We start from the raw sequence: 16,230 nt of genomic DNA on the forward strand, positions 1-16,230 counted from the left end.
TAATTTCTTATTCATTTAGTTTAGTTTAGTTTATTTATTCATATTCATATTATTTTATACTATTTTTTCACTGTGGACATTTCTCATGGCTCATGGGAGCTTTGATATGTTCCTGGTATGTGAATAAATTTAAATAAAAATTTTGATCACAAAAAAAAATCAGTGGCTTCTTGTTTTTCCAAGCTTCTTGTTACGTCTTTAAGTACTGTGATTCTAATCAAATATAACTAATCCATATTTAAAAATTGCAGGTTACATGTTTTTTGTGCCTTGATTTATTAAAATTTGTTTTATCCTAAATAAAAAAAATATTTTTTAGTTTTTAATACAAGTGTGTTTGACTGTCACTAATCTCACAGCATTCTGTCAAAATCAAGTAAATGGATTTTTGCCACTATTGACTGTGTGGTAGTGAATACTTCTTAAATATTATGCATTTCACAATGTTAATTTCTTAGTCAAGAGTAATTCGATCTCAAAACTGTAAACCTCTTGGTATCTTTTTCAATCTCACTTAATCCTGCAGACTGGAGCTGCACAGTAAGAGGAATTTACTAAATAGGAAAGTGATAGTGCTAGTAGGAAGAAGGGAGATCAAGAGAGACTTCAGGGAACAGCAGCAACTGAATAGAGTGTTGCAGACAGATTGACTGACAGGTGGAACACATTGGGACACTACTGACGTACAAGAGTAAAGAGAGAGAGCAAGAGAAAGAGTGAGACGCTGGGAAGGGGCAGCATACCTCACTGCTGTAGTACATGGCTATCTGGGATGGAAACATGCAGAGGAATTTTGTAGGGGAAAAGGGAGAGCAAGGGAGAGGGAGCAGAGGAAGGTGGTAAGCTCGAGTGAGGGTCGTCAGACTCATTACGGATCAAGAGAGAGAGAGCACAGATATAAAAATACTCAGTAGCAACTGACACTCACGCTTGCACCGTGACATCTGATTAACTACTGTCGATCTCAGTTGTCTGTTGATAACGAGCAACGTACACTTTGACTCAGAGCTCAGTCCTGTACAGATGGGAAAGAGACAGTGAGAGAGAAACTGACTGTTTCCAAGACTTCCTGAAAGACACATCGTTGGACAATGACTGTGAGTCAAATGCAACATTTTCCATTTCGTATTAATACACATTATCAAGAACATTTTAGAAATGAATGCATAACCAAATAACATAACAATATATAATAATAGAACAGACACACACAAATATATATATGCATTGCAAAATATGTGCAGTATGTGCTGGGGAGCACGTCTGGAGCGGTTTATATTATCCCCAGGTGTATAGCACAGCTCTAATGGATTTAGCAGGATAAAACCTGGAATGATATTTAGTCATGATTTACTCCTGTGTATATTTATAGGCAAAGCACAAAGAACATTCTAAATTGCAAGAAATTTGGGCCCACTTTTCTAACTATTAACTACTTTTGCCTCAATAAATTCCTAATTACTGCTTATTAATAGTTAATAAGGTAGCTGATAAGTAGGCATTGGATAGGATTAAGGGATGTAGAATGTGGTCGTGCAGAATAAGGCATTACAGTTTTTCTCAATCCCTTTGGCTCAATTCTCGAATGAGACTTCTCAAAACAATAAGTTCAGATCTCTGAACAATTGGTTTCTTGTTCACATCAGATTAGAATTTCTTATTGATTTAAGAAAATTGCATTTGTTTTGGCACACGTGCAAACAAGAGTTTGTCTACAATTTGCACAATGGCTAAATGCACATGGCTTGTTTATCAAAACGGATAAGTTGATGCTCAGTAAAAAATGTCAAACTCGTGTGTGTGTGTGTGTGCGTGCGTGTGTATGGAGTTTGCTGACAGCACAATCACCATCATTTTTGAACATGGGGGAACATCACAACCCTGAACAGCAGCTACATCAGTACTTATTTGTATATATTTGTACTTATACTCATTTAAATTTACAGTACATTTATTTTTGTAGATTATCATGTAAATTCTTGTCATGGAAGAGCAAAAGGAAGATATGTAAGAAGATATGTGTGTAAGAGAAAGACATAATAGAGTGTGTAAAAATGCTTACATGTAACACATTTCTTCAAAAAATAAATGTACTGTACAAAAACAAATATTCATTTTCTTTTAGTGTACTACATTTTACAGTGTGATCCACAAGAGCATTCAGCTAGACAAAACATGACATTATTGTATAGAATAGAAGGCAGTTAGTGTCAACAAAAAAACAAAACAAAAAAAAACATGACATTTTTATACATCAAATATTTCCATGGTGAAAAAACATCTAAAGATTTTGACCAGTGTGACTCAAATACTTTTTATTTACGTGGCATTGGCCAATTTACTGACACAATAACTAGGTTTTGAAGCATGAATTAAATGTTTTGAGTGAGTAACTACATTTGCAGACATGCAATAGAGTTCTGATGATCCAGCAGACAGTTGTGACAATTGATCTTACAGTTTAGAGAATGTTAAAACTGTTTCGAAAAATGTACCAAAGCGATTTAGAAAAACTGTAATATGTGTTTAAGTACTAATTAACACCCAATATCATAATATGCATGCTAATAAGCAAGTTAATGGTGATAATTGGACCCTGAACTAAAAGGCTACTGAAATTTGATTTTAAAATCAGCGTTGTTAGTCTTACTGTACATTACAGACATGAAGGTTGCATGGAAAATGTAACAAGCTGGAGCATGCACGTCCACTCCTGGCACCTTATTAAAGGCCACTGCCAGAGACGTCTATCAGCAAGATAAAGGCTGCTCTGTGTGGTTCTGTTCCCAATGCCTAGCAACACACTCATACAACCACTTCACTAGGCCCACATCACAGACTTATAAAGTCGTAACAGAATACCACACAATTACATGTTCTTTGATTGTGCTGGCCACACGTGTTCCTGCTCCTCAGCTGCGTAGTGTTAGTGCAGGTTGCATATACTGACAAAGCAAAAAAATTAATACCGACGCACACAGGACTTGTGTGACGCACACTTCTCGGAACTTTAAACAACAAAGGTCCCTTATAAGAGTATAATGTAAATATGATCTGCTTGCTTTGTGTTATGTAATAACGCATTGGTAACATGCCCCCTAGCTATTTCAGGGCCACGAGGTGTTAATGGGCTTATGGTATTGTTTGACCATCCTCTGTCTAACATAAAAGTGAAGGCTGGTGAAAGTACTGACAGATTGGAAGTTCAACTGTCATGCAACTATCATTATTACTCTCTCTGGAATACATGAATCTCAGTTGCGCAATTCTGAGACACCTTTGTGTAATTGATCATTGTCTCAACCGATTTCAATTGTAGTCTCTTTTCTTTAATTTCATGCCCACAATGTGGTAAATATATAGCCAAAACAAGGGGGATAATGTGTAGTCAGCTTATCATTTTGATATATATATATATACATATATATATGAAGACTTCAGATGCAAAAGCCCCTATGTCCGCCTGACGTTTTTCTTTAAAATAAGCATTTTTGTCAGGCTTCTATGTATAGGTTTCTACCTAAGTACCGGTACTTCTGAATGGGCTGAGGCTGGGATTTAGTGGGTCTGAAGTGAAAGTATTTTATGAACATATACTATATGCGGAGAGCATTCACTCAGTATCTCACTCAGTATATATATATCAGTACTATATCTGTATTATACAGAGATTAGTACTGGTGGATAATGGATATTTAGTTGTGCTTGTTCATTTACACTGTTTTTCCGTTTATATTATTTTGCTGTCATCTAACAATCATTTAAAGTTCTTTAAAAACATTAATAACATTTTATATAAGGCAGTCTGCTCTGGGTTGGTTAGGGAGAGATTGTAAGTATAAAAAATGTAAAATAATTACATGAATTCTTGCAAATAAAAAATATGAAAATAATTAGTATTAAACACTGAAAAATTTCAAATTAATATCCATTTTCATAATGTATATATTATAAAGTTGTGATGCTTAAATACAATTTTAACATTGAAAATGAATGATTTTAATTTTATTTATAAACTATTTAGACAAAACAGCATCAGATCTTAATACTCAGGCTTTTATTGATTATCAGCCATAACATGAAAACAACCATCAGCTTATCTGTATCAGCCAGAATTTTTATATCGGAATAAGAAATAACAAAAGTTTTTCCATAACTTTATATTTTTTACAAAGTTCACATAAAACAAAAGTAGAGGCTTCACCCAGCATACACATATATTGCAGTATTTATATAAATACTACAATATTTCATTAAAAAAAGATTTGTCCATTTTGATTTCATAGTGACTTTAATGTTAATTTAGCTGTTGTTTTCTTGTCAGACTTCACCTAGAGAGCTGGATGAGCTGTGCTACCTCACGGCTCAGTCCATGACATCACTGGTGACATCAGAGCACTTCAAGCTGATCAAAAAGCTGGGAGAGGGGTCGTATGGCAAGGTGATGCTAGCGGTGCATCAGAAGAGAGGTCAGTTGTTTAGTGGTCACCTGTTTTGTTTTGTTCAGGCTGAGCTCTCAAGTAGCCTTGTAACACAAAGAAAGGATGTATATTTGGTGAAGGCGAAGCACTTCTCACTTTAGCGATCTTTGAACTTTCAGGAACCCCAATGGCTCTGAAGTTCTTCCCCCGTCGCTCTACCACTCTCCAAGCTTTCCTGCGTGAATACAATCTGTCTGTCTCCTATTGCACACACCCGTCTTTGACACGGGCTATAGGCATCTTCTACTCCACGCCTTCTCACTATGTCTTCGCCCAGGAGGCTGGTCTCTATGGCGACCTGTATGATGTCATTGTGTCAGAGGTCAGTAAATGCAGCAGAATTCAAAATTCTGTCACACTTTACACACCCTCAGGTTGTTCAGAAGAGATTTAGATGACCAGCTTAAGAGTGGCTCCTTCGCATTACAGGGCCTGGGACAATGATCCTGGTCCTCTGACGACAGTCCTGATCCGGGGCTGTCACAATTATGATGATGCATCGTGATGAGTAGAGCACTTTTTTTGTAATGACATCTTTCCAGGGAACAACATGTCTTTGATTATTCTGGCAGGCACATGTTCCCTAATATGCTCCTGTGTTCTCACTCTCCTGCCAAACCAACCGCTCCTATCATCAGCCTTGATACATGAATTTAATGAGAGTACTTAGTGTACCACCGAGGAGCAGATTAGAAAACAGACTTTATGTCATCTCATAACTCACAGGAATGACTGTTACAAGCCGTACTGTACAAACAGTACAAACATTATTGCCAAAGCATCAATACTCACAACAAATGCACTGAAAAGAAATAAATAAATAGCAATAATATTGAAAAAGGACAACAACGTAGCATAATGGATGGATGGATGAATAGATAGATAATAATAAATAATAATACTCAAATAAAACATAAATAATAATGATAATAATAATAATTGAACATCATAAAAAGAGCAATAACAATATTAAACAACTTCTCTCTCTTTTTCTGTAGGAGGTGGTGAGTGAGGAGTGTGCTCAGAGTGTGATGTCTCAGTTGAGTGGTGCTGTGTCTCACCTGCATTCTCTTGGCTTTGTGCACCGTGACATTAAGCCAGAGAACATCTTCTTGTGTGACCGTTTTTGTCGCTGGGTCAAACTGGGCGACTTTGGCCTGGCGCGGGCACAGGGGACAAAGGTCCATGCTGTGTGGTACAACTCCCCTTTCTGTGTGCCCGAGATGGAGTCTGCCAAGAGAGTCAATGAGGCAGACGAGGAAGCAGAGGACATCTGGATGTCTGTGGATCCCAGTTTGGACACTTGGGCTTTAGGCATCCTCATATACTGCATGCTGACGAGCTGCTTCCCCTGGGAGGAGACCACTTCTGATGACCCTTCCTACTGCAAGTACAGAGACTGGTTCAACAAAACCAAACAGAGAGAGGAGAGGGACAGAGGACAGAACGAAGTGAGGGAGGGAGATCATTGCGAAAAGCAAAACACTGTGAGAGAGGAGAATGAGGCTGAATTAGAAGTTGCCCCTCAGTTTGACTCTTTAAGCTCATTCGTCCTCACTCTTCTGAGAAAGCTGCTGAACCCGCTGCCCTGGCTTCGCCCCGGGCCTGAAGAGATCCTGTCCTACCTTGGAGGACCTTGGTTACTGAAGACAGAGAAAGAGGAGATGAGGAGAGAGCAGGAGGCGCACATGGAGGCCAAGAAGTTCCAGGAGAGAGGAGTGGTGGAAAGGGGAAAAGAGATATTGGGAAGGAAGGAGAGATAACGTTCATGTACAACAACAGCAATATTATAAACAGATGTACTTTATATTCAAGAGTTTTTATATAGTGTTTATATTTTGGCATATTAGTTTTTTTTATATATATATATAGACTAGTTTAATTATAAAACTAGAGAATAAAAAACAAAACTGGATTTTGAAGTACACTATGTACAGTGTTTGGACACTTAGTATTAATTAGAATAATTAATCTTCAATTAATAGTAATATTAATCATTAAAGTATTAACGTCATTGCATTAGAGAACAAATTATCCAGCCAACTTCAATTTTTTTAAAAGAAAGACTGTACATTTTTTTTTTTATTGTAGGTAAAATGACAGTATATATATACAATACACTGTATATAAATATTGTCATTTTTATTCCTGTGATGTCAAAGCTAAATTTTCAGCAACATTAATCCAGTCTTCAGTGTCACATGATCCTTCAGAAATCATTCTAATATACTGGTTTGGTGCTAAAGAAATATTTCTTATTACCAATGTTGAAAACAGTTGTGCTGCTTAATATTTTTGAGGAAACCATGATCCATTTTATCAGGATTCTTTGATGAATAGAATAATTTGTTTGATATCATAGTAATAATACTGACCTACAATAGGATTTACCCTTTTGGGACAAGTTGCATAAGCAACAATTTATTGTAACTGTCATGCCAACGGTTGAGTAGACAATTTTTCATACAAGTATGACTTAGTCTCTTAGCCACTATAATTAATGTTTCTCATATTGAGCTGATAATAATACTGAAACCAGCAGTACTGTAATGCCTGACAGAGTTCTTCTCAGGTGCAACGTATAAGTAAACTCTCAACGTGTAGAGAGGTAAATAGGTACTGTAGATGAGGAGTTGCTCATCAGAATAATGCTCATTATATGTGGGTGGAATACATAAACACAGTCTCTCTACCTCAAACCAGGTATTTTGATTGCCATACACACTTGTCTGTACATGTTTGAATAAACTTGTTTGTTTTTGGAGACTCATTTACTCTCTTCAAGTCTGTTATACAATATGCACTTCTCGAGTTGCACTTATAAGTCGACATCCCCATGTGCGTATATCAACATTTGTCAGAACCCTACTGACCTCATGAATTATAACACTTCAGATGGTACGAAGACAGCAGATATACTGGCAGGCTGATTGAAATACTGCGCCACTCCACTCTAAATAGGACAAGAGCAGTGTGAAATGTTAAACAAACACAAGTACAATGGAGCGGGTGTCAGGTTAGTGTTGTTCTGGGATTCAGTGGATCAGTTCAGATATGTGCTGGCGACTCTTTCCAGCTGCCCACACTGTGGCACCATCAAAACCACCTTGTCCCATCTGCAACCAGTGCTGGGTAAATTACCTACAAATTGTAGTCCGTTATTGAATACAAATAAAAACTGAGTTGGTAACGTAAGTAATATAATCGGTCTAGTTTTTGATTACTTTTAAATTATATTTGAGTTACTCATTTATCACATTGATTTGAATTGAACATCCATATTGACCTGTAAAAATACAAAGAGAAAGATACAAAAGTAATTGCATTAAACCTTACATTACGTCAGGGTTTCCCAAACTGGGGTATGTGAAGGAACTGCAGGAGATTTGTAAGTTGATGAAAAGCTAATAATTAGTAAATATATATATATATAATAAAATATACTCTAATGACAAGTATTTCATTTCTGGAATCTGATTACGCAATCCAGACTGCATAAAATCAGTAATTTATTACCACGCACTGTCTGCAAACTACATTTCATGCATTTAATCAACTATCACTTGTTTATGTTCATACATATTTAGTGTTTTCATTATTCCTATTCATTCTTCCTTTGACCTCCTCAATGAATCCTAAAAGTCTGCTCTATCAGCTCTGGCTTTCACTATGAGGCCTATGTAAGCCATTTCTGCAGATGGTTTTATAAATAGCCTCAGGTCCATCTATTTAGACTGTCGAACACATCAGCACCTTTCCATGACCCCTTTTTTCACCCTGTATCTCTCTCCCTGTTCATGTTCTTTGCCATCTTGACTTTCCCTCACACCACTCTGATGAAACAGTGCGATCTGTCCTTCTCCAGTTCGGTACAGGCCATTGATTCCACATACAGGCCAAAGTAAATGTCTCAATGATGAATTAACGCAGTCAAATGAAAGTCACCTCTCCCCCAGTCAATGGCATTGAGGTACTCTTATGGTAGACAATGAGGTCGAAAGCATATGGTGTTCTGTGTTTCATTGATAGCCAAACTAGTGTCACTTCACGTCATCAGCTTCCAGGAAATTAAGCAACACAATTCAGAGATGCACAACATCAACAGCGTTTCATTTGTCGATGTTCTGAGCTGCAGAGAACCTTAAATGGTGACATAACCAATAAAACATACAGGGCTTTGCGATATGTAGTGGTATTATGTGTGGGAAAACACACTTTTTTGTTGTTGATTTCCTCTTTTAAGGCATCTAAGGGGCCGTTTTTACTGACAAAGTCACCAGACCTATTCCCTTTTTTTCAAAAGTTGGTGATTTCTGATGACACAAGCAATAGAAACTGTTGGCAATAGGACAAAGTCAGTATTTTTCCACATGTGCAGCATTTAGTCGGCCGCAACCAATATGAGTGTTAATTCTGAATGGTGCACGATCCATGATTTTAGTTTTTATTATATATATATATATATATATATATATATATATATATATATATATATATACCTGCACCTGAGCTCTATACCTAAAACATTTCAATTAACACATATGCCTCAGTTTGATATCCTCATCGGCACACACAATTCATTATTGTTCATATTTTTATTATCAGTTTCATTCACTTTGCAGCTAGTAAAACTGAATCTCAGACATAAGACAAATGTGCACAATGTCATAAACAGAGATTTGATGGCCAGTAAATACCAGCGGACAGGGTTAGACTCTGCAGGGGACAGCTGGATGGAAGGACACAACAACTGATGAGTGGTGGGAGACACAGATAGAGCGCAATGGATCATGAGAATGACAGGAGAAGAGCTGGAGTACAAGAACAGAGCCAAGGACACCAATGCGTTCAGCAGAACTCGCTACAAACCTCAGCAGAATACAGGGATAATGATTACATCGCTTAAACATATCAATATACAGACTGGCTAATCTTGATCAATAGCAGTCAACATATGAAACTGATCGCTTGCAATTACAGCAGCGAAGACCGATTCCTTTTAGCAATATCAGCAGGTTCACAGTCATGAAACGTCCAGGGAACAGAATTAGAGCTGGGGCATTTTACATTCAAGCATACAAGCAAGAGATTGCAAGATTTTCTTTTATAGCATTGGTGTTTAGCTCCAACTTGCCTCAACACACTTGTCTGGAAGTTTCTATATGCCTAATAAGATCTTGATTATGATTAGCTGGTACAAGTGTGTTTAATTGGGGTTGGAGCTGAACTCTCCAGGAGCAGGATTTGACACCCCTGTTTTATAGGCTTCAACAGTTAATATAAAACTTAAAACTTGACACAATTTTGCTTTGTTCATTTTTGCTCATCAAAAGAAAACAGATCCAAACAAAGCCAAGCCAAAGCAGAGTGAACAGTTGAGCACCTATGACCAACACCGTATTTGCTCCCTGAATGAATCAGTCATTTTGAATCGGTTGAGTAAATGATTCAATGACTTACTCAAACTGCACAAAGTCTACGTGCACACTAGCTATGTTTCCATCCACTTATGCATTTTGGGAAATCACATCAAAAACTGCTGAATGTAAACGACAAGATGTGCATCAATTCTAAAAATGTGCATCAAAAACTTATGCACAGAAATTTGTATGAAAATTATTATATACAGAGGTTTTACCTATTTTTTCTGGAAGTGACTATTTTGTTTTCTTCAACTCACTGGATGGAAACGGTGCCTTATTCGCAAATGTTTTATGCAATATTCTAATTTTGCGCACAAGTTAAATTTGCAACTTTGGATGGGAACATTATAACATTATAACACTATAGCACATAGTGTCGGTCCAAATCCGATTATTTGTGTATCCGATTGGAATCTGATCTAAAATTATTGACATTCAAATAGTGCCTCACAGCTATTCAGATCTGATTTGTGCGTCCTTTTGTTTACCGGAATATCCGCATTGTTTTTTATGACAATGACAAATACAACAACAACCCCAGCATGGAGGGGTTTGCAATACAGATGTTGTCTGTATTGTCGTCTCCGCCGGTTTCAAAACATGTCTCCGTTATAACCGTAATTTTCTGCTCATCCGGCACTTTGCAACAACACAATCTTGTTTCTGCAGCAGCGACTTTCAGCATGTTTCCTATAACAACATCTGACATGTTTACATTTTATGTGGCGCCGTGAGAAAGTCAAATAAACCATGCAAAATTCGATCAGAGCGGTCAGACTAAAACAGATTTCCAGAAACGTGATTTGAATAAATTTCAAACCACATACTGTATGAATGTAGCTTGAAACTGATTCGTAAAAGTGATATTTCATGTGATTTTTGGCCGTTCACAGTTCAATCGGATATGCACAAAAATTGGATTTGAACTGACATAGCCAAAAAGACTTGTCGCTGCCTACGGCATACGTTGGACTGGAAATAACTTTATAAAAATGCCCTGAAACTTTAAATAGACATGTTTTACATCCACATTGAATTTTAATACTCTAATTTTTTATATTTTATTTGAAAACATACAGCGTTTTAAAAAAGCCAAAAGCAACACATATACATTTGTTGCGAAAAAAAAAAGGAATACTGCCTATTATTTAAAAAAATTTATTTCAACAACAATAAGCATTTTTACAATAAACATTTCAAACAGTTGTGTACTACATGGTTGTCATGTGACATCTTTTCATGCATCTTTAATTCAGCAAGTGACTTCCAGGCCAGTGGTGGGGGGACAATTTTGGGGACGATTTTGACAAAAAGGGACGATTTTGTGTTAAAGCATGCTAACTGGCAGTCCAAGTACAGGTGCTGGTCATATAATTAGAATATCATCAAAAAGTTGATTTATTTCACTAATTCCATTCAAAACGTGAAACTTGTATATTATATTCATTCGTTACGCACATACTGATATAGTTCAAATGTTTATTTCTTTTAATTTTGATGATTATAACTGACAACTAAGGAAAATCCCAAATTCAGTATCTCAGAAAATTAGAATATTACTTAAGACCAATACAAAGAAAGGATTTTTAGAAATCTTGGCCAACTGAAAAGTATGAACATGAAAAGTATGAGCATGTACAGCACTCAATACTTAGTTGGGGCTCCTTTTGCCTGAATTACTGCAGCAATACGGCGTGGCATGGAGTCGATCAGTCTGTGGCACTGCTCAGTGTTATGAGAGCCCAGGTAGCTCTGATAGTGGCCTTCAGCTCTTCTGCATTGTTGGGTCTGGCATATCGCATCTTCCTCTTCACAATACCCCATAGATTTTCTATGGGGCTAAGGTCAGGCGAGTTTGCTGGCCAATTAAGAACAGGGATACCATGGTCCTTAAACCAGGTACTGGTTGCTTTGGCACTGTGTGCAGGTGCCAAGTCCTGTTGGAAAATGAAATCTGCATCTCCATAAAGTTGGTCAGCAGCAGGAAGCATGAAGTGCTGTGGACCAACCAGCAGATGACATGGCACCCCAAACCATCACTGACTGTGGAAACTTTACACTGGACCTCAAGCAACGTGGATTGTGTGCCTCTCCTCTCTTCCTCCAGACTGTGGGACCCTGATTTCCAAAGGAAATGCAAAATTTACTTTCATCAGAGAACATAACTTTGGACCACTCAGCAGCAGTCCAGTCCTTTTTGTCTTTAGCCCAGGTGAGACGCTTCTGACGCTGTCTGTTGTTCAAGAGTGGCTTGACACAAGGAATGCGACAGCTGAAATCCATGTCTTGCATACGTCTGTGCGTAGTGGCTCTTGAAGCACTGATTCCATTTGCAGTCCACTCTTTGTGAATCTACCCCACATTTTTGAATGGGTTTTGTTTCACAATCCACTCCAGTGTGCGGTTATCCCTATTGCTTGTACACTTTTTTTCTACCACATCTTTTCCTTCCCTTCACCTCTCTATTAATGTGCTTGGACACAGAGCTCTGTGGACAGCCAGCCTCTTTTGCAATGACCTTTTGTGTCTTGCCCTCCTTGTGCAAGATGTCAATGGTCATCTTTTGGACAACTGTCAAGTCAGCAGTCTTCCCCATGATTGTGTAGCCTACAGAACTAGACTGAGAGAGACCATTTAAAAGCCTTTGCAGGTGTTTTGAGTTAATTAGCTGATTAGAGTGTGGCACCAGGTGTCTTCAATATTGAACCTTTTCACAATATTCTAATTTTCTGAGCTACTGAATTTGGGATTTTCCTTATTTGTCAGTTATTATCATCAAAATTAAAAGAAATAAACACAGAAAAATATATCAGTATGTGTGTAATGAATTAATATATAATATACAAGTTTCACTTTTTGAATGGAATTAGTGAAATAAATCAACTTTTTGATGATATTCTAATTATATGACCAGCACCTGTGTATATGTAGTAGCCTAGTAGTAGTAGTAGTAGTAGTAGTATGTCACTACATTCATCCAATAAACAGGTCGAGACATTATACAGTGTTTATGATCTGGCATGCTTACCTTATTTTTGGTTGACTCAAGGACCCACCGTGTTTCCCTCGCCCCCCTCCCCACATGGCATAATGAAGCACATGGAATTCCACAATCGGGTTGTCAAGTTGCTGTGTACACTGGTTTGGACTAGCTCAGCTTTGGCTTTTTCCTGCTATGCCTCCATCTGTCAAAATGTCATCAGCTCCCCTGGTGCTCAGTTTGTCGACCTAGTTAGACTACTGTCCCCACAGCACAGTATGGATATTGGGAAATCGGGTAGCCAAGTCGTCAACTGCATGCTGACTGTCTGGCTGGACCTAAAGGAGGCACCAGTTAAGCTAAAGGTCAATACCAGACTATCCCAGTGACACTGTGGGTTTCCCCCATTCAAAACTGATTTTGATCCCTAAATGAGGGTGTGGGTCAGGGTCAGTATTTGCAGGGTTTATTTTCAGCAGTGGTAACTTTCCTTTCATTTACATGCCAGCCCTAAATCAGAATATCTAATATGGTCTAATATGTTGTCTATAAAGAATAACCCTACATGAATCTGGCTGAATCTGAAACTGGAAGATTACCGTACAAAATGAGTGTTACACTGTGTGGATTACGTAGGAAATTCACAATCAATAGTGTGCTATGCATACTAGTGTGCAGAACTGTCACATGCCCCATTACAAAAAAATATGGGTCTTTATATTTTTACCTTGAATAATTAAGTTATATGATTTTTGTAGGTATAATATTATCAATTTCTGCAAACACGCTGCCACTTTGAACACAAATTATGTAAGTAAATGTATGTATAAAGCACATTTAAATTCAGCTTACACTGACCAAAGTGCTGTACAACACAATCATAAAATACAATAAAGATAAAATAAAAATAATAATAAAAATAACAGTCAAAATTAGAATAAGAAAAAAACAAGAAAACAGTTACTAATCCATAATTTAATAAGCAGGAAATGCTAAAACATAGAGATGTGTCTTAAGTCTAGATTTAAAAACCGAAACAGAAGGAGCACTCTTAATGTCGGGTGGCAACTGATTCCATTGTAATGTAATTTACATTACTCATTCAGAGTTTCTGCTAGCTGGTGGTTAATTGGGCATCCTTCCTAAATTTCATAAATGATTAATTTGTCAACAAATAACCAAATCATAGTCAATTTACATTAGAAGCAAAATATATCATTAATAAATAATATTAAAAAGATTAAGATTGTTTTCAGAGAATATATCTGACACGGCGTTGGTTTGTAGCAAACATGAAGACGACGATGAAGGCTCAAAAGTCTTTCATAGAACTCTCCGGTAATAGGAACAAGATTAAACATCCACAAAGCATTGATGAGGCAGGACAAACTGAACAGAAACAGAGATAACTTAAGTACTGGTGATAATGAGGTGCACACAGCTGAAATGACAAATCAATTAGCAACCATGACAACAAACTAAGGGAAATGGTGCAAACTGAAAACAAAGTCCAAACGGTGCATGAGTGTGACAGTACACCCCTCCCGGAAGGCGCGACCTCTCACCAGCAGATGGATGGAGGTGGCTTAAGCCGGGTGCACACTGTGCGATTTATAATAGTCCTTCACAATTGTTCCTTGTCAGACTGTACGAACATGATCCCTGCTGTAAGCCATGTCACACTGTAAGTTCTAAGTTGTCATTAATGTCAGACTTATGATAGTCAAGGCGCACACATGCAAGAAAACTCACCCAGTTTTATATCATCAATCAATGTCTCGTTCGGAGGCAGTGAGCTGCATTACACACAGGATTGAAATAGTGGCTACAAAGAAATCTCAAGCGCTCATTTTGGTCATACTTTGTCTTGAAAAACTAAGATAATTTAACGGTCGTCGTAGGGGAAGTCGCACTGCAGGATTGGTTGCCAAATCTTCTGACACTGCCAGAATTTTGTCTGAGGTAAAATTTTGATCGGAGCGGTCATTAATCGGCTGTCAAACTAGTGATCAAAGACTTCAGATTTTAGCCTAGGATCAGAGGGATCTTTTAGGATTCGATAAATTTGTCTCAGACGGCCAAATTGTGGCCAAAATCACACAGTTTGCACTCGGCTTTAGGTGGAAGACAGGGAACCGGGAGAGGGTTTAAGCTGGGGCCACACTGAAAGCTTTTTAAAATCTTGTGATGCTGCGTTCACACCAAATGTGAACAGAGCGTCAAAATCGCGTCTTCCGTGTCTAGTTGGACTCTTGAACATTTCGAATCCACAGCAAATTGTACGTGCGTATAAATTGATCCTTTGAATCGAAATAGACATGCGTTCCAGGCGCTCCAGGAGAAATATTTCATAAAACACCACTCTGCCTCTTTTCATTTTCATTAAAAATATATATTAAGCATTAGGCTAATAGCCACACAAATGTGGTCGAGCCAACTCCTACATTATCTTCACTGCATGTATATTTAAATATCCTTAAAAAAATAAAGTTATGAAACTTCTCTTTGCCCTCAGTCAAAACGATTAGGCTGACAACAAATTAGATTCATGACACCAAAGATCGCCCGTTAGATCCACACAAGACGAACCACTACAGGACATCAGAGCCAGCGGCAAACATCAGAAGGACTAGCCGAGGAAAGGCTGCTCTCGCCGGGGTTAATGACCGCTGAGTGCCCGGTGATCGCCTGGATCTCAAAACTCCAAAAACGCAAGATTTTTTGTTTTAAATAGACCCTATCTTTATAAATAAACCACAGATTTGAGCTTTAAACAACTACATTCTCACCTGAAAAAGTCTTAAAACCTCATTTTGTGACACAATAGTATTTTTAAATTATGCAGGGTTTCTCATCATGTCACTTTACCACGTGACAGCAGCAAGCAGGCTCCTGATTGGTTAACATGGCACGAATTGACGGCAAAGTTAAAAAAAATTCAACTCGGCCGTCAGACCTGAATTCGCTTCAAATGCATGAATGCACAAAAAGCACCACTCGCGCAAGACGCTCAATTCGCCGCAGGACCTCCAGACACGAGTCAACGCGCCTTTCCATTGACTTTACATTGCAATCACTTGCTCCTGACGCTCTATTCGCATTTGGTGTGAACGCAGCATGAGATTTTCAAAATGTCAGAGACCACAAACATGACGATAAGAAATCATAGATTTAGCTGTTTGTTCCTTTAAGTGTGTGGAGTGCCGTGATGTGATCAGGAAAGCACTGGGAGCCAGTGGGACAGGGGAACCTGGTGGAGCCGCAAGGTCAAGGGTCTCTGGTGGAGCGAAAAAAAGAAAAAAGTTAACATTGGCCTAAGCAAGGTACGTAATTGTTACCAACGCGT

At 37.9% G+C, this 16,230-nt stretch overlaps 1 protein-coding gene across 1 annotated transcript; it reads left to right on the top strand.

Moving 5' to 3' along the window:
• The first annotated feature begins 602 nt into the window (after nt 1-602).
• Nucleotides 603-7,250, top strand: sbk3 (SH3 domain binding kinase family, member 3). Its single transcript, XM_079836666.1, has 4 exons — nt 603-1,097; nt 4,325-4,469; nt 4,601-4,803; nt 5,480-7,250. The coding sequence occupies exons 1-4, from the start codon at nt 1,092-1,094 to the stop codon at nt 6,242-6,244; spliced, it is 1,119 nt and encodes a 372-aa protein (XP_079692792.1). The 5' UTR covers nt 603-1,091; the 3' UTR covers nt 6,245-7,250.
• The last annotated feature ends 8,980 nt before the right edge of the window (nt 7,251-16,230 follow it).

The sequence above is a fragment of the Gobio gobio genome (assembly GCF_949357685.1).
Source record: "Gobio gobio genome assembly, chromosome: 15".
Taxonomy (NCBI): Eukaryota; Metazoa; Chordata; class Actinopteri; order Cypriniformes; family Gobionidae; genus Gobio; species Gobio gobio.

Excerpts from the sequence above, each read along its gene's own strand:
- sbk3 (XM_079836666.1), top strand. Across the intron at positions 4,470-4,600 it reads AGCGGTGCATCAGAAGAGAG|GAACCCCAATGGCTCTGAAG; the intron begins GTCAGTTGTTTA and ends TTGAACTTTCAG. Across the intron at positions 4,804-5,479 it reads ATGATGTCATTGTGTCAGAG|GAGGTGGTGAGTGAGGAGTG; the intron begins GTCAGTAAATGC and ends CTTTTTCTGTAG.